This window comes from Squalius cephalus, assembly GCF_949319135.1.
Source record: "Squalius cephalus genome assembly, chromosome: 10".
NCBI classification, from domain to species: domain Eukaryota; kingdom Metazoa; phylum Chordata; class Actinopteri; order Cypriniformes; family Leuciscidae; genus Squalius; species Squalius cephalus.
The window spans coordinates 29,396,360-29,422,082 of NC_137131.1; the positions used below are offsets into that span (position 1 = coordinate 29,396,360).

Here is a 25,723-nt window from a genome sequence, read left to right on the forward strand (position 1 = left end):
CTAAAACATACCAAAATTTAATTTTAAAGTGAACTATCCCTTTAAACTCATTTGATATTTAGAAGGAAAAATATTGACTAATACCTTGATTATAATCACTCATTAGATATACAATAAAGCAACAGTGGATTCCAGAATCCACCCCTTCACTAAAAACTTAATTGTAATATAATATTTAATTCATTAAAATTAGATGTTTTTTTTTTATATTTTATTTTTTTATTAACATTCATTAAAAAAGCGTTATATCATCATCATCATTAGGCACACAGCAGTCATAAATCATTACAATACAAGACTAAACTGGAAGCGATAGAAAGAACACTTTAGTTTTTATTTTCAATAAACAACATAAAATATAACACAATATTTATAATTAAATGATTAATTATCTCTTTATTCATAATGCATACAATAGTCATTACAATTCAAGTCTTATCATAACTGGTAAAACCTGAAAGCCAAAGAAAGTAAACTTAAGTATTAAGTTTTTTTTTGTTGTTTAACAATATATTTACTAAATGTTTTACCCTGTTCTCCCTGTTTTTTACCCTGTTATCATTAGGTATTAGGAATCTTATCATTAAACTTGTGCAACTTAACTGGAGTTATGTATGTCTGCATCAGCCATTTGTACTGTATGAGTTGCAGTATGAGTTGCAAGCTACTGTTGACTGTCTTCATCTGAGCCTCATGCCTCATTCCAATCTTCTAGAGATATTTCATCATCTATATCTTCTTTCCATAATCTTAGTTTTGTTTCTGAGGATTCATCAGAACCAGACACAAACAAGTAATACAAAGTTGAAATTAAAACTTTATCATAACAATGTAACAATCCTATAATTACTGCCTATAATGTTGAAATGACAGGAATATCTAATGAATAGTTTTGAGATGAGGATATAAAGCTTCCAAGCTGAAGATATTTAAAAATAATAATAATAAAAGAAAATGGGTCTTTGGAATGTCATATTTGGTTGATATTACTGCAAAGGAAATAAGTACTTCATCTTTACTGTACATATCTTGCACTTTCCTTAACCCTTGTTCAGCCCATACCCAAAATCCAGCATCACATTTCCCTGGTTTAAAATTAACATTACCCCAAATAGGACTGAAACGTGACCAAGAGGGGTTTAAATTCAAATATTTACATGAATCAAACCAAATATCGATCATGTTCAATACAATAGGGTTATCTGTGTTTTTCCTCAGGTATTTGTGGTCTTCTGAATACAGGTATAGGTGCAATGGCAATCTTGGTGTAATAGAACAGGATTCCAAATCCATCCAAGCAGGAGAGCTTTCAGATGAAAAATAAAACATGATTGTACGCAGCTGAGCTGCCCAGTAATACCATTGGATGTTTGGACATTTAAGGCCTCCTTGGTCAAATGGTAGGTATAATAAAGATAGACGTATACTGGGACGTTTATTTTGCCAAATAAAATTGGTAAACAATTTCTTAATTCTAGTAAACAAAGATGAGGGAGGGGGCAGTGGGATATTCTGGAACAAATAGAGAAATTTAGGGAATATATTCATTTTTAGAATATCCTACCAATCATTGAGATGGGTAAATAAGTCCAACGTTCTACTGATGAGGTAGTAGCTTCCAGAATTGGGACATAATTTATCTGCGGTATCTTCAGGGACAATTTTATTCCCAAATATGTAAAATTATCAGTTGAATTGAAGGTAGAAGCATAATCCTGGCTATTTTTCCTCTCTGATTCATTAAGTAACATTATGGATGATTTTGAGTGATTAACTTTATATCCAGATATTTTCCCAAAAGTTTCAAAGAGATCTAGGAGTGCAGGGACAGAACTTCTCAGGTTTTTCAGTAGCAAAATTACGTCATCTGCAAATAGTGCTATTTTATGTTCCAGGTGACTTTCTCGGATTCCATACATGTCACTGAACATCCTCACCACTATGGCAAAAGGTTCTATTGCAAGGATAAATAATAATGGTGAAAGAGGACTTCCTTGTGGGCAACTCCTAGAGATGTTAAAAGGTTTAGAGACCACATTATTGGTCAATACTTCTGCGGTGAGCCCAGTACAGGGTAATCTAACCCATTTACAAAATGTATCCCCAAAGCCAAAGCGGGTGAGCACCTCAAATAGGTAGCGCCATTCGATGCAGTCAAAGGCCTTCTTTGCATCAAGAGAGAGTAAAGCCGTGTCTTTCTCCCCTTTCTGGTTATGTAAAATATTGAGCACTTCTCTGACATTATGAAAGCCCTGTCAACCTTGAATAAATCCATTTTGGTCATCTCCCACCACCCGAGGAAGCAGGCCCTCCAATCTTCTTGCAAGAACTTTGCTAAATATTTTTGTATCTGAGTTTAAATGGCTGATTGGGCACATGTTTTCACATTTTGTGTTTGGTTTTCCCAGTTTTGGAAGTAAAGTTAATAGGGCACTTCTCATGGATGTGAGGAGAAGACCATTCCTGAAAAACTCCTGGAACATTTCCAAAAGGGGTGGAATTAATTTGGACTGAATTTTTTTATAATAGGTATGCCATCTGGACCTGCCGCTTTTCCAGCCTGCACACAACTAATTGATTCTGCGATTTCTACATTTGTTAAATCTCCATCTATTGTTCTACTTTCGTCTTTTGAAATTCTAGGAATATTTAGGTTGTTTAAGAATTGTGACTGCTTATCGAGACTGGGGGTACTCTCAGAACTATAAAGTTTCTCATAAAATAGCCTGAAGGCCTCATTCATTTCTGTAGGGTCTACTATAGTTATACCGTTTGGATCTTCAATGCAGTTAATAGACCTTTCTGTTTGTTGTTGTTTAATGCGCTATGCTAAACGTTTCCCAGGTTTTTCCCCCTGGTCATAGTAGGATTGTTTAAGTCTCATTAAATTAATTGCTGCTTTGTTAGCTGACAATTCATTGCACTGTGATCTAAGTAGGAGTAATTGTGCATGTGCATCTATAGAGTCAGGTTTGTTATTATAGAGCTCTGTTTCAAGTTTCTTTTATTTTCTCATTTAATGTCTTTATTTCCAATTGTGTACTTTTTATAATTGTATAAGTGTAATTTTATAAAAAAAAATTACTGGTAAAGCTAATTATTTGACCCCTAATAAAGGCCTTAAATGCCTCCCATCGTATGGTAGAAGATGTTTGAGAAGTGTTACATACAAAATACATGTCAATTTGTTTTCCTAAAAAATCTATAAATGTGGGGTCTGTAAGCCATCCTGATTGAAGGCGCCATTTCGGGGAATAACTCACAAGTTTAGTATCTGTATAAGTCAAGTCATCTTCATTTATATAGCGCTTTTAACAATGTAGATTGTTTCAAAGCAGCTTTACAGAGATAAACGTATAATTTAAGGTAAGATTGTTTTGGCTTTATAGTGGTTCTTTAATAATAAAAAGTTATTTTCCAGCTAAAGTTAGTTTTGATTGATTCGCTTCCGTCGCAACGATCATTTGTTATTAAATTAGGGGCCGCTAAGACGACACCATTCTCTCTACACAAACTTTAAACGCGAACCTGTGAGAAACGCTGATGGTGTTTACATGCGCATTAAGAATTGGTTCTATAGTTAAGTGCGTTTGAATATATGTGCGCAGGTTTGTAATTCCCTACAAACCAAGCCTAAACAAAGTACTGGTGTTTCCTTATAGTTTTGATACAGAATTTTATTTTATTTTATCAATTCGGGGTAGATACGCAAATTGAGTTTTCCCGACGACGCTTTATCTGTAGAGTGGCAAAGGGATCCTCCATAGGGAGAGACTAGTTGGCACTTCAGCACTGCGTTGACATCGGGTCCAGGCGAAGGTCCTTCGTCAGATCTGGATACGGCCTGGATCCGGCAGGCTGCTGGAAAACCTCGGGATAAACAAAGACACTAAAATTAGCGTAGATGCCATTCTTCTCATGATGTAACGAGTACATGAGAAGTGTTCCCGGTTCCAGCTGACCTAATCTATGCAGCCTAACGTTGAATTACAGAAGTCTATAATGTATTATGTGAATGCTAGGTCAAAGAGATGTGTCTTTAATCTAGCTTTGAACTGACAGAGTGTGTCTGCTTCCCGGACAATGTTAGGAAGATTGTTCCAGAGTTTTGGTGCTAAATAGGAAAAGGATCTACCGCCAGCAGTCGATTTTGATATTCTAGGTATTATCAACTGGCCGGAATTTTGAGATCGCAATAGACGCGAAGGACTATAATGCGTTAAGACCTCGCTCAAGTACTGCGGAGCTAAACCATTTAGTGCTTTGTAAGTAATCAGCAATATTTTAAAATTGATGCGATGTTTAATAGGGAGCCAATGCAGTTTTGACAGAACTGGGCTAATATGGTCAAACTTCCTGGTTCTGGTAAGAACTCGAGCTGCTGCGTTTTGAACTAGCTGTAGTTTGTTTATTAAGCGTGCAGGGCAACCACCCAGTAGAGCATTACAATAATCTAGTCTTGATGTCATGAAAGCATGAACTAATTGTTCCGCATTTGTCAATGAGAGCATATGGCGTAACTTAGATATATTTTTAAGATGGAAAAATGCGGTTTTACAGATACTAGACACGTGACTTTCAAATGAAAGATTGGTATCAAAGAGCACACCCAGGTTCCTAACCGACGACGAAGACTTGACAGAGCAGCCATCAAGTGTTAGACAGTATTCTAGGTTATTACGTGAGGAAGTTTTTTGTCCAATAATTAGAATCTCTGTTTTTTCAGAATTTAGAAGTAGGAAATTACGAGTCATCCAATTTTTTATATCAACTATGCATTCTGTTAATTTAGTGAATTGGTAAGTTTCGTTAGGTTTTGAAGAAATATAGAGCTGAGTATCGTCGGCATAACAGTGGAAGCTAATTCCATGTTTCCTAACCCTCTGATGGTCTTCGTTTAGCAGTTACACTGGGGGCCTTCCCGGTCATAAATGACCGGACACCTAAAAATGAAACTTCCTCCATCCCAGTAAAAACCAATGCAATTTATTTTTGTTCTATAATATTTATTCTTTTTAATTTAGAATTTTGAGACAATTTGATTGAACTTATTAATATTTATGCAATATTTATAGTCCATTTTTTGCCATTGAAAATAATGTTTTTTTTTTTGTTTTTTTTTTGATAAAAAAAAAAAAAAATTCTATGCAGTATTTTCGGGTAAAATAGAGACTAGGCTTTCAGAAAAAAAATAAAATAAAAAAAAATTCATCAATTTATTAATCATAAAATTAAATAAAACATGATATTGCATGGGTTTACCACTAGATGCCTGTATAGCTCTAAATGGAGATGTTTGTGAATTCTAGTTGTTTTGGGACCAAATTACTTACTTTTAAGATGTGGATTGAATGTATTTTTTTAGAAATTCTCAAATAATACTTTTTGCCAAGGTTTATAACATTTTATTAATTATTATTTTAATAATTTTAATAATTATTATATTAATTATATATACATATATTAATTATAATTATTAATTATGTTATGTTTTTCACTCTTGATGTTTTAGAGCTTCACCCCTTCATTGCTGAGCATTTTTTTTCTGCATCGTGGCTGATTTGTAGAGAATTTTTGTGTTTTTGTCAATTTCCCATTCATTTCCTATGGGGGTAATTTTGACCGAAGATCAAAATCATAACTAATTTTTTTACGACCACTTAGCATGCTCGGATCATGAACTCAATTTTTTTGTGTGTTCACATACCTAATGCCAGAAAAGTCACCAAGTTTCGTAACATTCTGATGAAGCTGTGATTTTTAAAAATTCAAAACAGATTTTTGTAATCTGAATTTATTGGTGTGTATGTGTATAAACGTGTGTTTGTATGTGTGTGTGTGTGGATGGCTGTGAATTTTTTGCACTCTTGATGTTGTAGAGTGTCACCCCTTTACTGCGGTGTACTTTTTTTTAGAATCGTGTCCGATTTGTAGATTGTACAGACAAAAATTCAGAGAATTTTTGTGTTTTTGTAAATTTCCCATTCATTTCCTATGGGTCGGTCATTTTTGACCGAAGACCACGAGTGTGACTCTTTTTGTTTACGACCACTTAGCATGCTCGGATCATGACCTCAATTTTTTTTTGTATTCACATACCTAATGCCAGAAAAGTCACCAGGTTTCATAACCTTCCGATGAAGCTGTGATTTTTTAAATTTCAAAACAGAAAATTATTCGGTCAGAAATGACCGAGGACCATCAGAGGGTTCCTAATGATATCTCCTAATGGTAGCATGTACAAAGTGAACAGCAGCGGTCCTAGTACTGAGCCTTGTGGTACGCCATACTGAACTTGTGATCGATAAGATTTCTCTTCATTTACTGCTACAAACTGATAACGGTCAGATAAGTATGATTTAAACCATGCTAGTGCAATTCCACTAATGCCAACATAGTTTTCTAGTCTATTTAAAAGAATGTTGTGGTCAGTGGTGTCAAATGCAGCACTAAGATCGAGTAACACTAATAGAGAGATACAACCACGATTGGATGATAAGAGCAAATCATTTGTGACTCTAACGAGAGCAGTCTCGGTACTATGGTACGGTCTAAATCCGGACTGGAAATCCTCGCAGATATCATTTCTTTCAAGAAAGGAACACAGTTGTGAAGATACTGCCTTTTCTAGTATCTTTGACAGAAAAGGTAGATTCGAGATCGGCCTGTAATTGACTAATTCTGTAGGATCAAGTTGCGTTTTTTTAACAAGCGGTTTAATCATAGCCAGCTTAAAGTTTTTTGGTACGTATCCTAGAGACAAAGACGAATTAATGATGGTAAGAAGAGGATCTATGACCTCTGGAAGCATCTCTTTCAGTAGCTTAGTCGGTATAGGGTCTAACATACATGTTGTAGATTGATGATTTAACGAGTTTAGTAAATTCTTCCTCTCCTATAGCAACGAATGAATCAAATTTTTCCTCAGGGAGACTACAATGCACTGTCTGATGCGATACTGTAGTAGACGGTTGCATAGTTATAATTTTGTCCCTGATATTATCAATCTTATAAGTGAAGAAGTTCATAAAGTCATAACTGTTGTGCTGCTTGGAAACTTCTGTGTTTGAAGCTTTCTTTTTCGTTAGTTTAGCCACTGTTTCAAATAAATACCTAGGATTATGTTTATTTTCTTCTAATAGGGTTGAAAAATAAGCAGATCTAGCAGCTTTTAAAGCCTCTCTGTACGTAATCGAGCTCTCTTTCCATGAAATGCGAAATACCTCTAGTTTTGTTTTCTTCCAGTTGTGTTCCATTTTTCTAGCTGCTCTCTTAAGGGCCCAAGTGTGCTCGTTGTACCACGGCGTTGGATTATTTTCTTTAATCTTCTTTAAACGCAAAGGAGCAACTGTGTCTAAAGTGCTGGAAAAGAGAGAGTTAAAAGATTCTGTTGCAATGTCAAGTTCTTCTAAGCTATCCGGGATGCTGAGATGATGAAACTGATCAGGAAGATTATTAATAAAGCAATCTTTAGTGGCAGAAGTGATAGGTCTAACATATTTGAAACACGGAGTCGGCTTTGCAGCCTTGGCTAAATGTAATTTACACGAGACTAGATAATGATCTGAGATGTCATCGCTCTGCTGCAGAATTTCAACGGCATCAACATCTATTCCATGTGATAATATTAGATCTAGAGTATGATTACGACGATGAGTAGGTCCTGACACGTGTTGTCTAACTCCAATAGAGTTTACAATGTCTTTAAATGCCAAACCCAATGCATTTTTTTCATTATCGATGTGTATATTAAAATCACCAACAATTAGTACTTTATCTGCAGTCAATATTAATTCTGATAGAAAGTCCGCAAATTCTTTGATAAAGTCTGTATTGTGCCCTGGTGGCCAGAATAACAGACACAGTCTCTATATGATGATAGCTAGATGAAAGAGGCTCTATGTGATGGGATTTATCTGACCTGGGTGACACGAGGCCGCTAGCAGACGGTCGGTTTAGCCAGTCTGTCTGCTTCCTGACCTGAGCCCCAGATTGTCATGTTTGAACTCTAAGACTATGTGCCATATTACTAGAGAGAAGAGCAGCACCATCCCAGGAGGGATGAATACCATCTCTTTTCAACAGGTCAGGTTTGCCCCAAAAACTTTTCCAATTGTCTATGAATTCTATATTATTACACGGACACCACTTAGACAGCCAGCGATTCAGTGAACACAATCTACTAACTATCTCATCACTCCTGCGAACAGGAAGGGGGCCAGAGCAAATTACAGTGCTTGACATCGTACTTGCGAGTTCACACACCTCTTTAATATTAATTTTGGTGATCTCCGACTGGCGGAGTCGAACATCATTAGTGCCGACATGAATAATGATCTTAGAGAATTTACGATTAGCATTAGCCAGCACTTTTAAATTTGCTTTGATGTCAGGCGCTCTGGCTCCCAGCAAACATGTGACTATGATGGCTGGTGTCTCTATTTTCACGTTCCGTGTGATCGAATCACCAATTACTAGGGCACAATCAACAGAATTCTCAGTGGGTGTTTCACTGAGCGGGGCAATTCGATTTGTTATGGTAATCGGAACGGAAGAGTGGTTTTTTGATCCGCGACTAGAGCGATCCCTCACTGTCACCCATTTGCCTGGCTGCACAGGCACTACTTCAGCTGGAACCGCACCAAGAGTTCACTATGCTAGGCGCATCCAAAATAGTATCTAAAGCTCTAGCACTCTTACTATCCTCAATTAAAGTATGGATGCGTTTCTCTAGTTCTGAAATCTTCTCTGTCAGCCTAACTGACTCTTTGCATTTATCACATATAAATCCTATATTGCCAACAGAGAAGGCTATGCTAAACATGTGACATGAAGTGCAGGTGACAATAACAGGACAAGACATTACTCACCGTGTTTGTTGACTGATTCTTATTCACCTGAGCTTTTTATTAACTCAAAGGCGCGGGCGCGCGAGAGAAAAATAAATAAAAAAATAGCTGAGTGCACGGGTGGCGTGTTAACAGGCTAGCGAATTACTAGCGTGTTGTGCTAGTAGTAACGGAAGCTAGCGATGTCAGGAGATGTTGAGTAAGCTGTATTTAGTAGTAGTATAAACAACTAGAAATTGTAGTAAATGATGGTTCAAAACAAAGAAATACGAGGCTAAGACGGAGCTTACAGCACAGAAGCAAACACACTCACAGCAGGCAGCGAGGCAGACGAGCAATCGATCAGCGATTCCAGGAGGAGCCAATATAAGCGATATAAGAGAGTGATATAGCTGCATGGTCAGATATTACTATACTACTATACAGACATTCATCAAATTTTTAAACAAGTTGTGCTGAGACCAGAAAATAGTCAATACATGAGTGAGTTTTATAAGTACTGGAATAACAAGAGAATTCTACTGCATTGGGTTTACACTGTCTCCATATATCCAACAAGTTTAATTCTTTATTAAAATAGTTTATTGTCTTCCTTGATCTAGTGTGAGTATTATCTAAGGCTGATGATCTATCTCTTACTGGATCTAATGTACAATTAAAGTGGCCACTGTGATGGATTTTTTTTAATTAATCATAACTAACATTTATTTTTCTTGCAGGAACAACATTCATATGCTTTTGAATTTTAAATGTACGTTTCCCCTTTGGCTAAAACTCTTGACTTTGAGTGTGTGAGTGTAAAAATAACAAATATGGGAAACGAAACTAGACAGATGTCTGGGTTTGAAACTTGTGATTATGAAGTAATGATTAAAACAGAGTTTGCTTCTACCTAGTAACAGAAGGGTTTGCATATAAAGAACCAATCAAATTGTAGGGAAATTATGTAATGTATCATGTCATTTTCGCCATGCTCCTATTCTATAAAAACTGTTGTATTCCTGTTTACTGGTGGGATTCTCTCTGAAATTTGAGATCCTCCGGCCATGATTAATTCTTCTTCTTGGGTGAGATTCTCTGAGAATTGCTCGAGTACTCTTCCGGCTGTGATTAAAGCATTTAAAGGACATTTGCTTAAGTCTATCTGTTTATTATTGCTGCGCAGCAAGTTAGTTAGGGGAACAAGTTAGAGTATAGGATTAGACCACTCAGCCGTCGTCGATGTGTAGATGCACTATAGGATTAGACCTCTCAGCCAATGTCGATGTGTAGACGCGCTAGGGTATAGGGTTAGACTCGGCCGACGTCGATGTGTAAATATTATAGGAAACTAACGTCGACTGTAGACATTTGGGACGTCGATTGTAGACGAGACCCAGGTAGACTTAGGTCAGGTGCGAAATAGGGAAAAATCTACCACACCACCCATTATGTATTGTCCAGGGAGATTTAAGACAGTCAGAAACAAATTATTATAAAATTTAGGGTCATCTTCATTTGGGCCATACACATTTATCAGATTTATATTTTCAAATAATAGCCTACCCTGAATTATGATATATCTACCAGCAGGGTCCTTAATGATATTTTTGATTTGTAGTGGGACAGATTTATGAATTAATATCATTACCCCTCTAGCATGGGTGGTATAGAGAGCAGACAACACCTGACCCTGCCATCTTCTACTTATTTTAGAAATATCCCCACAGAATTGTATCCTGTTCATCACTCATTTAACCTTTGTAATTTTGTTTAAACCCCTACAGTTCCATGAGGTAGCTAAATTTCACCTTCAGACTACTAGACATTAGTTATATAATATATCCTAAAGATTAGTGTAAGAACTGATTTCCCTGCTAAAACAAAACTGCTAAAACAAAACTCACCCTGCAATAACGCCATAAAATGCACCCTGGACAGCAGATAACAAAGACAGAGCACAGAACCTTGTCCTGCCCAAACTTATCTCCTTGTCCCCTTGTTTGACTTCAACTCATCCCCCCTCTCCTTCCTCAAGGCACTGAAAGTCATTAAGAATGTCTATTTAGCACATATGGTGTATCTTGTGAATATGTTGTTTTTCCTTTTCATGTTTGGTGTCATTTTAATGGTCGCAGTGCGATTGGTAAAATGGTCTTAATTTCATTGCAGTCATTGGTTTAATGAGAAAGATTGAGAACTTAGGTGAATCCTGTATCTCCTCTCTGGCTGATATCTCTTTAAGGTATCTCAAGAAACCAGGGGCCTGTACCATGAAGCCGGATTAGGTGGCTAGCCAGCTATGTTTCAGCTTAGTTTCCGCCAACCCTGGGTTTTAGGTACTATGAAAGTAGCTCGGCTTTAATCGGTGTTCGTTGCCATGGTATCTTACGCTGCACGGCTAACCTGCTCCGGGGCAGGTTATGTTCTGGATTCGAGATCTCAGACTGAAGTTTGACCAATCAGCTGAGAGCAAAGAAACATATAGGTGACGTAACTAATTCCCAGCGTCTGTTCTCTGTTGCAATGGCTTCACCTTTTCTCCCAAATCCTGTGGACATCTCCGCGCAAATTGTTAGACGAGCACTTCGTAGAGAAAGAGTTTTTAGGGACAGACAAAATCCATTTGACTTTCCTGATGCTTACTTGTATGAAAGATACAGATTTTCCGCGGAAGGAATGTCTTATCTTTGTGAACTTCTTGAGCCGCACATAACAAATGTGACTCGTCGAAGCCATGCCCTTACTGTACCGCAAATGGTATGTATTGCGTTGCGTTTTTTTGCAAGTGGTACATACTTGTATGCGGTCGGGGATGCAGAGAATCTAGGGAAAAACACAGTCTGTCGAACCATTCGAAAGGTGGTCCTCGCTCTGCAGGGGTACATAAATAGCTTCATTGTGTTCCCTGGACATTTATTGACCATGTCCATAAAAGAGGGCTTTTATAAAATTGCCGGTAAGATATCTTGATAGGGTGACATCACATGAACAAATTTAACATTTCACACTCATTTTTTTTCTTATTCAAGAAAGCATATTTCACACTTAGAAATCTATTATACAGTAGTCTGCAGTAGCTACTTGTTAAGAATGATTTTAAATATATATTTTTAATTCCTATGATAGGATTCCCTAGAGTCATAGGAGCAATAGACTGCACACATGTTGCAATCTCCACAGCTCTTGGAGAACATGAGGCAGATTATGTGAACAGAAAGTCCTTTCACAGCCTTAATGTTCAGGTAGGGCTACTATATAGCCTATGTGAAGTGATTTTTATTTGTATTGAGATCAATCTTTAAATAAATAGTAACTAACAGGACAATTATTTACTGTACATTTCATCTGCAGATGACTTGTGATCATGAATGCATGATCACAAGTTTGGATGCCAAATGGCCTGGCTCAGTGCATGACTCACGGATTTTCCGTGAGTCTATTTTGTGTCAGCGCTTTGAGGAAGGCAAGTTCAATTTGGTACAGTACACTTTAAAGTTTTAATTTTAATAGCAAAACTTACACAATTTTCCCCTTTTCTGTTCTATGACAGGGCTTTTTGATGGCCTGTTGGTAGGAGATCGAGGTTATGCATGCCAGAGGTTTTTGCTAACCCCCTATCCTGATCCTCAGACAGGGCCACAAAACCGCTTCGATGTGGCCCTCAGTAAAACCAGGGTCAAGATCGAGATGACCTTTGGCATCCTAAAGGCACGTTTCAACTGCCTTAGGCGCTTAAGAGTGTCACCAGAGCGGGCATCACAGATAGTGGCTGCATGTGCCATTCTGCATAATATAGCCACTATCAGAAAGGAGCGATTACCACCACAAAACCAGCTTCTCCCTGATGAAATTGACCCCATCACACTTGACCACCCAGCTGGCGCAGCTGTCAGAGATGCAATCACAACACAATATTTTACTTAATAAAAGCACACTGACACTGCAGATATGTCTCAAACGGTTTTATTGGTCATCATGTGGCTAGGGGGGGAAGAAAGAGAGCAAGAAACATTACATTAATAAACATTCATAGTGTTCATACTAAAGGGTTACTTGGTTAAAAAAAAGTTCACATACTGAGATCTGTTTTTTCCAGCTGTTTGATCTCCAATTTAATTTTTTTAATTTGGAGCCTCCTCAGCTCACAGTCCAGCTCCTTCAGTGTGCAGTCTAGTTCGAGGCTTCTTTTGTACAGGGCCCTGACTGAGTCTGTTTCCACCTGAAACAATTCCACCACAAACAATCATTACACGTTTTCTGGAGGTTGATCAAATCACAAAAAGTGGCATGACTTTCTACAAACACAGGACTGACTGTAAATTATGTCAAGGGTTTAAAGCATTACCTTGTTCACATTCCTTCTGTAGCCCATTGAGGTAGAGGCTTCAGTTTCTGGGGCAGGTTGTGAAAAATCCTACAAAAGAGATGTGTAAGGGCCAGTCACTTAATTATGACATTCAAATGTGTGCCATAATAAAAAGCTCAGTGCATTCACCTCAGCAACTGTCTCAGAACACACAGACAGAGTGTCTTCATCGTTTGGTTCACCCTAATAAATAAAAGGCCAATGTAAAGCATAACTGTTATAAAGCAGGTTATGATTGGTGTTCTGTCTGCTGCATACTGACCTCTGTGTGGGAGACTGTGTGCATGTGTGCTGGCTTCAACAGGGACACTGTATTTCCCTCTACTGCAGAACAGAGTCAGCCATATTTAACTTTTTTAAAAAACATTAGTAATGCATTGTACACACATACCCAGTGTCACTTGCTTAGAGGAGCCAGCACCAGGGTCAGACTGTACAGCACATGCAATCCCATCCATAATCGGCCGCCCCTTATTGTTGCTCAGAGCCAACTCCTCCGCCACAGTGTAATCTTGAGGAGGTGGCCCTCCCCCAGTTTTCCTCATTTCACATTTTTTTCTGTTTGCTGCAAACAAGTGTTTGTGATTAAATGTTCAAAAAAATAATAAAAGGTTATGGTAAATACTCACCACTTTGAATTATATTTTTATATTTTGTCTTGATCTGCTGCCAAGAACGTTTGGAGTTGGGGTTGCATCTAAAAATCAATGAATATCAATCTTTCTTAGGATGTAATAGCCTATACATTCACATTTTACATACATCTACACACACGTATGTATGTATGTATGCATGTATATATAAACATATACACATACATATATATATATATATATATATATATACACACATATATATATATATATATATATATATATATATATACATACATACACACATATATATGTATCTCAACACGAATACATTTTCATTTTAGCATTTAATACATTTTTAATATGATTAGCCTACATAAATGTACATTAATTGTTTAACCTACGCATTAACGCAATCAGCAATATTCCTCCAAGATTGTTCTCTTGCTTTGGCAGCAGATACAGTGTTGCTGCGTGCTTGAAAAATACTCCTATATTCTTCATATTTATGAAGAATTATCTCTTGCTCCTCCGCTGAAAAGTATATAGCTCTCGCTCTATCCATATCGAACGCGATTGGTTGTTCAGTGTCGACGTCACTCTTTTATGTGCACGCGCGCGTGGATTAATCATAGCTTAAGGATCAAAGCCTGAGTTGACAGAGAAAGTTGATGAGCTGCGTCATGGTACCAATAAAGCCTGATTGCATCGGTTTGGTTTTGTCAACTCAAAACTAATCCTGTAACCCCGAGTTTGTTCAGCTACCTTCATGGTACAGGCCCCTGGTGCTGCCCCCCTGGGGTACATGGATTGGCCCAACCAACTCTAAACAACATTTGTTTAACCCCTTTTGTTCTGGTCTGGTATTTAAGGCGAGGGAATAGAACACACTTTGGGACTCTTTACCAGGATCATCCCCCATAGTGATGTTTCAGTGCTTTCCTGTTGGAAAGCCCTGACACATTACTGTGTGTCTTTGTCAGGAAAACATTACTTACTTTTAGAGTCATCTTTGAGTAAATGATGTCATGTATTTTCTGAATTGGCTTTTAATAATTTACTTCTGTAAATTGGCATGATATATTTTTACCTGACAAATAAATGTTACATCTTGATTTATTCTGAAGTATTCTGAAATCATTATTTTAATATATTTAAGGAGGCTGGTGCTACCGCAAGTCTTAGTTAAGGTAGGTCAAACTAAAGGCACATGTATGAACGGAGCAGTAGGCACGTCATCTGAAGACCTTTTGATTTCTGTCTATCACTGATTTAGCAAGTTGAATGGAAATGGCTAAATTAAACTACACTCTCTAGTCTGAGCAAGCAGTAGGCGGCCGGCTGTAGAGGTATTAGCTAACCCTACATCCTCTGACTAAAATCAGAATTAACAGGTTTGTGTCCGTGAGAAACACGATTTGGCCAACGTGATCTCTGTGCGGCATTGGGTCCATAATGAATTAATAACTGAAAGTATGGGATATTCAGAATAATCAAAGATCTAAATTAATTCATAATCAATATTTATGATTATTTTCTAATCAGAAATACGATCTAAATTTGATTATCATTTGAAATTGGAGTCAGATTACGCATAGAGCTAAAGTAATACTAAAACTAAGTTCCAATAAATTAAGTGAACTTCACTGGAGCGCTGAAAAGACATACACGCTTTAAACCTTCGCCAGGCCGTTGGATTCCGTCGTTGGGCCAATGGATGGTCCTTACATTAGTTTTGATAAAATAAAATACATTGATGGAAACCTGTGTACAAAAAAACAAAACAAAAAAACACAAAACAACAACAACAAAACGCACACCTTATACCAACCGCCTATGACCAAGACGAGTCATCACAGTACGAAGAGCCGTCTGTCTCTCGCTTTTAGTTGCTTCCTTCTCTCTAGCGTTCTCTACTATTACTGAATACTAACCAACCAATAATCTTAAATTGTTGTAGTGAACTATGCTACATTTGTAAACAAACATTAAAGGGTATTTTGTATTGGAACATTTAAGCACACAACAAATAATGACATACATGGGGCCCGCGCTGAAGGGTAGACAAAAATATCAGAGAAATCAAATGCACAACCTTTGGCCATGTGCGTGATGGGTTGAACGTCCCTTGAGAGTGTCAATTAAACTGTCCAGTGTCCAGTATTTGAATGTGAATCATGGCCGTGTTTTCCCATTCCTCCCTACGTCCGTTTTTAATCGTTTGTAACCATGAAAATAAACTTAGTTTAATTTCTAGGAAATTCCTCTCGCAAGTACCTTTTGTGTTATACTAACGTCTTGTCTGTGTCTCCCAAGCAGCCGCTGTGCGTGATGAGCACCCCTGAGCACTCTCATTCGTTGATCTTCTCCTCGACACCTCTCACGTGCAGTGAGATTTCTAAGACTGTTCCCGTTCCAGCATCCATAAAGACTGTTTCATGTTCCAGCCCGTGGAAAGACTGTGTATTGAGTAATTCTGAAGTGACCTCGAGCCTTCTTGTTTTGTGGAGTTGCACTACGTGTCCAATAAACATTGTTAACCTATTTCTGTGTCTTCGTTCCTCAGTAGTTTGTGACAGATGTCACATGGACTACTTTTATGATGTCTTTATTACCTTTCTGGACATGGACAGTATACCGTACATACATTTTCAATGGAGGGACAGAAAGCTCTCGGACTAAATCTAAAATATCTTAAACTGTGTTCCGAAGATGAACGGAGGTCTTACGGGCTTGGAACGACATGAGGGTGAGTCATTAATGACATAATTTTCATTTTTGGGTGAACTAACCCTTTAAGGATATGCAAGTAGCCATAGCAACCTACTCTCTGAACATAACCTGCTCCGGAGCAGGTTCTGTTCCAGGGTAAGTTCAGAGGTGTTGATGAGGCTCCAGTGGGCATGACAGATTGCTCACAATTTTATATCCAGTAGTTATATCAATTTATAAAACGCTATTAAAACAAGGTAATGTTAATTATTATAGTTATATAATTCTCATCTCACACATTGTTGATCTGCTGTCAGGTTGTTGGTTTTTTTGCAACAGGGTGTTTTCTATGCTATAATGTATTTCTATAATAAAAGACAAATGATATGACATGATATGATATATCTTACCTTTCAAGCAATGTGGAAGCAAAATTACTAAACAAAAAAATAACTTATAGGCTACAGCCATGTTATCTTTGCAAGCACAGATTGTATTTGGTTTAATCAGTCTTTCTTTTTATTATACAATTAGCATCAAACAAATGATATAGTTTGGGACTAACATGAACAAAGCATAATCACAGATACAATGGATACAAGATACAAAATAATTATAATAAATAATCATTGCCAGATTATTTTGTCTTTAAAAATCTGTTACTATGTAAGTGATCTTTAATTTGGAGCAAGATAAACTGGGGGAGTTACTTTATTTTGTCACTTTGTTCAGAGCTGATTGGTCCAATTTCAGTGGGAGATCTCTTACAAAGAACATAACCTGCCCTGGAGCAGGTTAGCTAAGGATCCTAAGTTACTATGGCGATGGCACAAACTAAACTAAAACATACCTGGCTATCCACCTAAACCGGCTTGATGGTATAGGCCCCTGGTATTAAAGTCATTCAGTTTTACTTTTAAAACGTTTAAATACAAATTGCCCTCTGAATGGCAATGATTTCTTTTAACATGTCTGTGTCTATGATTTTCAACTGAAACACTGTACTTTACTATAAATAGCTTATTATCACTTATGACACAGGCTCAGATAACCTCTTTTAGCTGACATTGAATGAGAGAGACTCTGAGGCATTCAGGACTGATACCGAGTCTTTTCATAAACTTGTGTCATTTTCATTATATCTTTTTAACTCTAGCCCAACTTAAGACATCTTTGCCAGAAATTACATGCGTTTTCAAATAAACATCATTTTTATACTTATACTTTCTCAGACGAAAACGTTATTATTGTAATATTAAACACTGATCTACTTATAGTTTGATCATTATGAGCCTGCAAACGGCTCCAACTTATGCCGGGCGTACACCAAAGGATTTTCACAGTCCCAGACTAAAGACCGGCATTTTTTAGGAATCTTACTGGAGTCTCGGCGCGCTCCCGTCGTCTCGATCGTTAAATGTGAGGTGATAATCTGCAGTCGGCGACCCGATTTATGCCAGTCTTTCTCTAGTCTTTCATATCAAACATGTTTGATATTATCGCAAGTCTTAGCGTAGTCATAGTGACGTAAAACAATCAACAACCAATAAATTCGCTACCTTTGCTGTGAGTATTGTCCATTCTCTGTATTCTATAGTAGATATGTAGGCTATCTTTTCTTGTATTATGTACCCTCGAATATTCACTGTGAAACACTTGTTCATAATTTCAACACAGCATTTAAAATTATACCCTTTCAAGATATTTAGTTCAAACTATTGTTCTCATCATATAATGATATAGATTCATAACCCCCATATACAGTCATGTGAAAAAGTTAGGTCATACCATTAAATAGTCAACTCTTTATTAAGAAATGTTCACATAACAATGTCTAATTAGATTTTTTTTTTCATTCCTGGAAAAGAAAGCGATTTATTGTAATTAAACAATATAAATTACATATTTTTACTCATCAAACTAAAAATATGCATAAAAATGCCTATTTTAATGGAGGAAAAAATTAGGACCCCTAATAACTGATGTTGTTGAAATTACTTCAGTGAGGTAAAATTGTGGAATGGCTGATGTCAAAGTCCTTTGATATCTTTTTAAATCCTTTTCCACACTCATAAGCAGTGTGGGGGAAATATATGGGGGTTATGTACCCTCAACTTTATTATTTGTCCTAATTTATTCCTCCTCAAAAATTGCATTCTTTTAAAATTACATTTCACAGAGAGTCTTAAAAAGGCCTTCCTTATTTTTAAATAGTTTAGTTAAATCACTGGGTCCTTCAGTATTGTTCAAATTGTTATTACATGTCCATATGTTGAAAAATAGACAGGCTTTCGTGGTGTCCTATTTTTTTCACATGACTGTATGGTTGCCTTTATATAATTTAATAATAATGATAATTTATTATTAATATTATTATTATTTTAATTATTATTTAATGATGATAATCACATAATTTGGACAGTGACTCCCACCCCCTGCAGAACACCATCACTGCACTGAGCAGCTCCTTTAGCGATATACTCCTTCACCCCAAATGTGTGAAGGAGAGATCTTATCTGATATACCACCACTGGCCTACCTTCAGAAATATTTTGGATCATGCAACATAATGTGATACATTATGATATCTAACTTTAGCTGCTTCTCCTCCATTTTTGTTAAATCACTGCTGAGCATGATAGGAGGAATTTGGTGGGAATAAAAAGCTAATATAATCTAGTTGTAGTCTTGTAAATAGTGTCACTACAAGATTCAATGTTTGTAAAATCTTTAGTCTGAGACTAAAAACTGTGAACCCCAAGTCTTTAGATGTGAGCTGATAATCTTATAAAGTCTTTTCTAAATCTTTTCAAAGTCTTTAGGTGTACAGAAAGCATTACTGCACACCCTTGAAGCAGTGTGTTCCAATCAGGAATGTAAACAGAGCCACTGATAAGCAGTTCTCTGTATTCTTTTACAGTCCACCAGTGGCGGGTTTTATCACAATAGCCAAATCATAATATTCATCATTATCACTGGTAGCACATTAATTTTCATAAGCTGCAAGGAAATGCTCAAAATATTCTAAGCGGTTTTCACAAAGTTTCTGTTTAACTTTAGTCACACTTGTCAGGGGAAATTATCCACGATCCATAATTTCCTTTATAAAACAGACAATATGGTGTGTTTTTTTTTCTCCAATGACTTAATATCAACAAAATATCCCCCATTCTACATTACTGATTTCCAGAATCTTTGGACATAGCGGTCTTTACATATTACTAATTTGATATTATCATCAACAACACTGATTACAAAACAAGTACCCATTTAACATCCGGAAGCCGGGCTAAATAAGCAAGCACTCAGTCACTCCTCAGATATTAAATACAGACATCGTCTACAATCATAAATACCACTATATATAGGCCTACACTAGTTTTTATAAAACTATGATTTCCAATTCCTTTCAAAACGAAGATGGATGGTAAATCCATTATTTTCACTACCCCCATTATAGACTCTTTAGGTTCAAAACACAATGTATGTGTAACACCGGCATCACACCACTTACTGCGCTACCGGACCAGTTCTAGGTTCTAAGTAGGGATGCACCGATCCGATACTCAGAATCGGTATTGGCTTTTTGAACTCTTTAGGTTCAAATTGTATCGGTATCTCGGTATCGGCTCCGATACTGCCATTTTTGGCGGATCGGGTATCGGTCAGACAAGGTCGATCCAAATCCGATATTGTGCGTATACTATTCTGTGTTATTGTTAAGCCCCACAAAAGGCACACAAACATTATAAAGCACCATAAGATTTTGTGCACAATATTATAAGTGTTCTGAAGCCATTATATAGTATAATGTGAGATATAAATTAATATTTGTTGTTAAATTCAAGATCACGTAAACGTTTCCCTCAGCTGCGGCTGTCAATCATTCTTCATTCAGCATTCAAACAGCGCGTCGCGTTCGGTTACGACAGTTAACACGATGAAACCCTTTATAGGGCACTCATTGAAATACTTGGAAATTCTAAATTTCAACCATAGAGTGTTATTGGAGGATATTATAAGACTTCTAAACATTTGTGAGTTTTTAATTTTTTTTATTTTTTTAGGTTGGAAATCAAGGGCAATGAAGTTACCATATATGGTTCCTCGCCAGTCTAGGGTAATGTTTTTCCCTTAAAAAGTGTATATATAAAAATATAATAAAAACACATAAACTTGTTACAAACATAAAAATATTTATTTAGTAACATTTTAAATTATTATTAGGAACATTTTAAATAAAATTATTATTAGGAACATTTTAAATTATTATTAGGAACATTTTTTTTTTTTCAAGTCCAGCGAATTAGGCCACTGCTTCGTGGTACTTAAGGAAGCAGTTGCGGCCAGCATTGAGGCACAGATGGACCTTGCAGACCCTGCAGACCACGTTCGACCTCATGATATTCCCCTTCCGGCTGCAGTACTTGCAGGTCTGGCGGTTTGTGTAGACAGGGGCGTGGAACAGGGACATGTCAAACCGCACATGGATTGCTGGATTTGTGCTGCGGTGTCCCCGGACAGATGTGGGGATGGCAACAGAAGTGCTGAGGCTGCCTTGAGATGCTGAGCTCCTTCGGGGATGCGATGTGAGTGACCTCGGGCTGCTAGCTTCCCTGAACACCTGGATTCTAAAATGTTTTAAAGACAGGCCATCCAGAAAGCCAATAGCCTTGCAGTCCCGCCTGTAGGAAACCCAGGCATTCGTGAGGCTGATATCCACAGAGTAGGCAAACATGCGCATATACCACCTCTTTGATTTCATGGGGGTGCGGTAGAGATGGACCAGCATGTCACTTTTGTCAATGCCCCCCATGTTGGCATTGTAGCTTTTGATGACAGCAGGGCAGCTCACTTGTTCCTTCCTCTTGGTTTCACTGCAGTACCTGTAGACTGAGGAAATGGGCTCTGCCCCCATATCTGTTGACAGAAGAGTGACAATCCTATTGTCCTTCCACCTGAGGGCCAGGATCCCATCGTCACTGGTGACGTAGTCATACGTACCACGAGGGACAGCCTTATTCTCCATCTCCTTGATGATTTTGAGTGGAGGCTTGCCTATTCTGTTGTCCCTGGCTGTCCCTGTGTACCTGCAGTTTTTGTACTTGAGGAACCGCACTATCTCCAGGCTGGTAAAAAAGTTGTCCGCAAAGATGGCTGTGGTGGTGGAGGAGGACATGGTGCTGGCTAGGACGGAGACGATCTGGCTGGTGACACCCATGGCTGTTTGTTCAGGTGTCAGGGGAACACCGTGGGCCTCCAGCGTAGTCTTACCTTGATACAACACCATGTCATGGATGAAGCCATCCTCAGAAGCCCTAGCAAACAACTTGAATCCCCATTTGTCTGGCTTGTTCTTAATGTACTGCCTCAGGTTGCCAGCTGTCTTGCCTTTGTAGGCAATCATGACCTCATCCACAGACTGCTTGGGGGTCTGTTGCTCACTCCTGAAGGCAGCATTCAGATGACTGAACAGTGGCCGCACCTTGAAGAATCGATCGATGGTGCCAGTGATCTGGGTGTTGTCGTTGAAGTGGACAAGCCTCTTCATCAGCCTGAACCTCTTCGATGACATGAGGTTTGCGACTTGAGGGACCCTGGTCTCCATTGCCCAATAGTCTTCAACGGCAGGCAGCTCAGCAATCCCCATGTACATCAGGATAGCCACAAAGATCATCATCTCGTCTTCAGTGGTGGTGAAGGAGGTGTTGATGTTCTTCTGGTTTGCATACTAGTTGGTCTGGTACGTTATGTGCTTGATGACTTGGGGGCTGAAGTACCTGCTGAAGTACTGAAATGGAGTCTCAATGAAGTCTGGGGGACAGTGCTGGTACTCAGGCAGGGCGGCGTTGTCCAGGTCATCCTTCCTCCAGGTGGTTAGCCTGGCTGCTGGCTTCCCCTTCTTAGTTGGCCTCTTTGCTTGTGGTGCTGGTTCTTCATCATCGTCGTCGTCATCATCATCATCATCATCATCATCATCATCATCATCATCATCATCAAGTACCTCAACTGCAGGTCGCACACAGTGACTCCTCTTGGCAGAGGGGCCTATATCACTCTGGCCTGGAGTGTCTAGGTTATGGGTGGGTGGGAGGAAGTCAGGGTCTGCCACATCATCATCTTCCTCCTCAGAGCCCTCATCATCACTGATGCTGGGGTGGACTGGCACAACTGTCCCCCTCTTGCCGTAAAAGATTCGCGTAGATAGCTGCAAAGAATATAAATAAATGTTATAAATAAATGTATACATTTATAAAAGATCTGTACTACTGATCTTTGGTATGGTCAAGTACTGGTGGTACCACTTATTTTAGCAGTAATAAGTCTCACAGTAAAAAAAAAAAAACACCAATACATGGCATTTAACTATGATAAAAACTGTTTCAAGGGCATAAAACTTACACATAAAGGGTAAATATATAATAAGAAGTGCAAAATATCATTATAAGTATTAAAAACCGTTATAAAGGTCATAAAACTGACCAAAACCACACATATTTCAATATCTATGGCTTGAAAATGTCTATAAATGTGTTACGTTTCCCACTGGATCACTTTATAATGTTATTCAAACTGTGATAACATCCAATGCACTAGTAAATACTATTGTCCTACGTTATAATCATAGACTGTGGTTATAATGCATTATTTGTAGAAAAAATACCCTAGTACGGCTTTTCTATACGCATAGGGCGTATGTCTAAATATGGACTTGCGCTAATCTTACGTGAACAGGGCGTATCATCAAATATGGTCTCACCATTTTTCATGCCACAAATGTCAATACTTTCAAGAAATCTATGCAAACAACACCTATCTCAACATGTTGCACAACTATTCAACCATAGAATGTGTGAGTTTCATCAACTCACCATTTTTTGTTTTGAAGTTATTAGCGCTGATGTGGGAGTAGGTAATAGCGCATAACCTCACTTTCCAATATCCGGAACGACACTGAAGTTTGAAATGCTTCGCGCAACTTCTGATTGGTCAGATGCCATCATGTGACTATCAGTGACGTAGCCTGATCTTCGCTGATTGGCTAGGAGAAATCTATGCACTCATATGACAACGCAAACAGGCAGGGGAGACTCAGTTTGAATGCGCGATTAAGGCCCCGATCACACCTAACGCGTTTTTCAGGTTCGAAAACGCGAGGCACACAGCACTGACCATCACACAGAACGAGCAGTGCGCTGCGTTTTTTATGTTGCGAAGCAACCACTGAAACAGCTGTCCTGTCAGTCAAGTAAACGTCAAATCAGCCTTTTATTAACTTTATTTACTTTCTGTTAACATTGTGGTAGTTACGGTTTGTGAAGTCGTTAAGCTCCTGGTAACCCGCGAGAGCACCACAAGTTTATCCTCCATCATCGCACTCTGGGCGTTAAAGCAACTGTAGCGTTCATCACTACAACGGAAGGCCCGCCTCTCCATTCATTCGATTGGACAGTGGAAAAAAACGCGACGACGTAGGCGCTTTTTCCGCTCGGAGTTGCTTTTTTTTCAACTGCAAAAACGCGAGGCGCAGCAGGCGGTAAAACGCGAGGCACAACAGGCGCATAAACAGCGAGCAGAACGCTCGCTGCCATAGGAAACCAATTAAAAATAGGCGCCTCTCACTGCAAAAAACGCGTCAGGTGTGATCGGCCCCTAAGTTACCAAATATGGTTCCTCGCCCGATAAAGGGTTAAGCCCCACAAAAGGCACACAAACATTATAAAGCACCATAAGATTTCGTGCACAATATTATAAGTGTTCTGAAGCCATTATATAGTATAATGTGAGATATAAATTAATATTTAAGTTGTTAAATTCAAGATCACATAAACGTTTCCCTCATCTGCGGCTGTCAATCATTCTTCATTCAGCATTCAAACAGCGCGTCGCGTTCGGTTACGACAGTTAACACGATGAAACTCTCTCCAAGATGATTCAATGTTACTATGATTATACTTGATCTGTAGATAAAGGTCTATGGTTTCGCATAAAACAACTTTATCTTGCTGGACTTTATTGCTGTACCTTAATCATGTTACTTTCTACCGGGTGTCTGTATCACAACACTGGAGTAAAGTCAGAGCACTATTTGTTCTTCACGCGCACAGTAACTGAAATTTAAAACTGTTAAAAGAAAATGCTGAATAGACTATTGCATAGATAGATACTGTATAATACACTACGCATCAATATGTATTTTCTTTGTGCTTTAAACTTTTCAATGCGGACTCTACGCGCTGCGCGCTGTGACTCATGTTGCTTCAAGCGCATCATTCTGCGCTCGGGATGCGCATAAGCGCTTTGTGCCGCACTGTATTGGAGCCTTTCATATCATAATACAGTGACGAAATGAAAGATTATTAATAGCCGTTCTTGTTCTGTCCTATCTATCATATGTTGCTACCCCATTAAACAGCTGTGCTATACATTTAAAAAATGTCTCAATTTTATAGTAGGCTATAAAATAATTGCTATATTTGATTTTTATCTTGTTTTTCATGAATGTATTTTACAACAATACAAAGAGCAATGTGTAAAGTTTTACCAGATTTAGTGTTACACTTATTGTCTCTAATTTGTTCCCCACTAAACTTTTTTTTTTTTCACAAAATGTTCAGATTTTATACAATTATTGTGCACTCGTGATTTTTCTAGACTAAATTTTACTGCTGAATTATCCACTAACCTAGTTTATAAAAGCATTTATGTCAGATTATGATCATATATTTTTTGTTGTTGTTGTTTTTCTTTTTTTCAGTTCTTATTATCAGTTCAACACAGAGTTATAGAAATTCTACTTGATTAAAAAAAAAACTGCGCTGGTATCGGTACGGATCGGTATCGGCCGATACTCAGAATTTTTGGTATCGGATCGGATAGGATCGATTCTGAAAAAATGTTATCATTGCATCCCTAGTTCTAAGGAGTGGGGAGCAAATAAATAATTACACCAGAGACCGTTGCTTTAAATACAAAAGGCCGGCAATTTACTGAATGCAAAACACACATAGAATAATACAGTACGCAAAACAAAAAATACCCTGCAGATTCTTAGTATTGAGGTAAATATAATAAATGAAAAGGTATTACACTTTATTTTTGTTCTTTAGTTCACCTAAGTTATTTTAGTCAGGCTAATCTAAGTTAGACCAGTCTTTTCCTAGGTTGCACCTATTTTAGAATTCCTATTTTTCTTCCTGAGTTAACTCTTTTACCTTTCT

The 25,723-nt window shown here is 37.9% G+C and overlaps 2 protein-coding genes across 2 annotated transcripts; one reads left to right on the forward strand and one right to left on the reverse strand.

The window, feature by feature from the left end:
- Positions 1-11,354: 11,354 nt before the first annotated feature.
- On the forward strand, positions 11,355-12,765 carry LOC307166234 (putative nuclease HARBI1; the record flags this gene model as incomplete). The annotated part of the gene is made up of 4 exons (XM_079884446.1): positions 11,355-11,787; positions 11,958-12,073; positions 12,183-12,294; positions 12,382-12,765. 4 exons carry the CDS (start codon positions 11,355-11,357, stop codon positions 12,753-12,755), a joined length of 1,035 nt encoding a protein of 344 aa, XP_079740572.1. The 3' UTR covers positions 12,756-12,765.
- A 39-nt stretch (positions 12,766-12,804) lies between these two features.
- On the reverse strand, positions 12,805-13,742 carry LOC307166204 (uncharacterized protein; the record flags this gene model as incomplete). Its single annotated transcript, XM_079884420.1, has 6 exons — positions 12,805-12,812; positions 12,978-13,050; positions 13,177-13,245; positions 13,327-13,380; positions 13,460-13,521; positions 13,589-13,742. 6 exons carry the CDS (start codon positions 13,740-13,742, stop codon positions 12,805-12,807), a joined length of 420 nt encoding a protein of 139 aa, XP_079740546.1.
- Between the last annotated feature and the right edge of the window lie 11,981 nt (positions 13,743-25,723).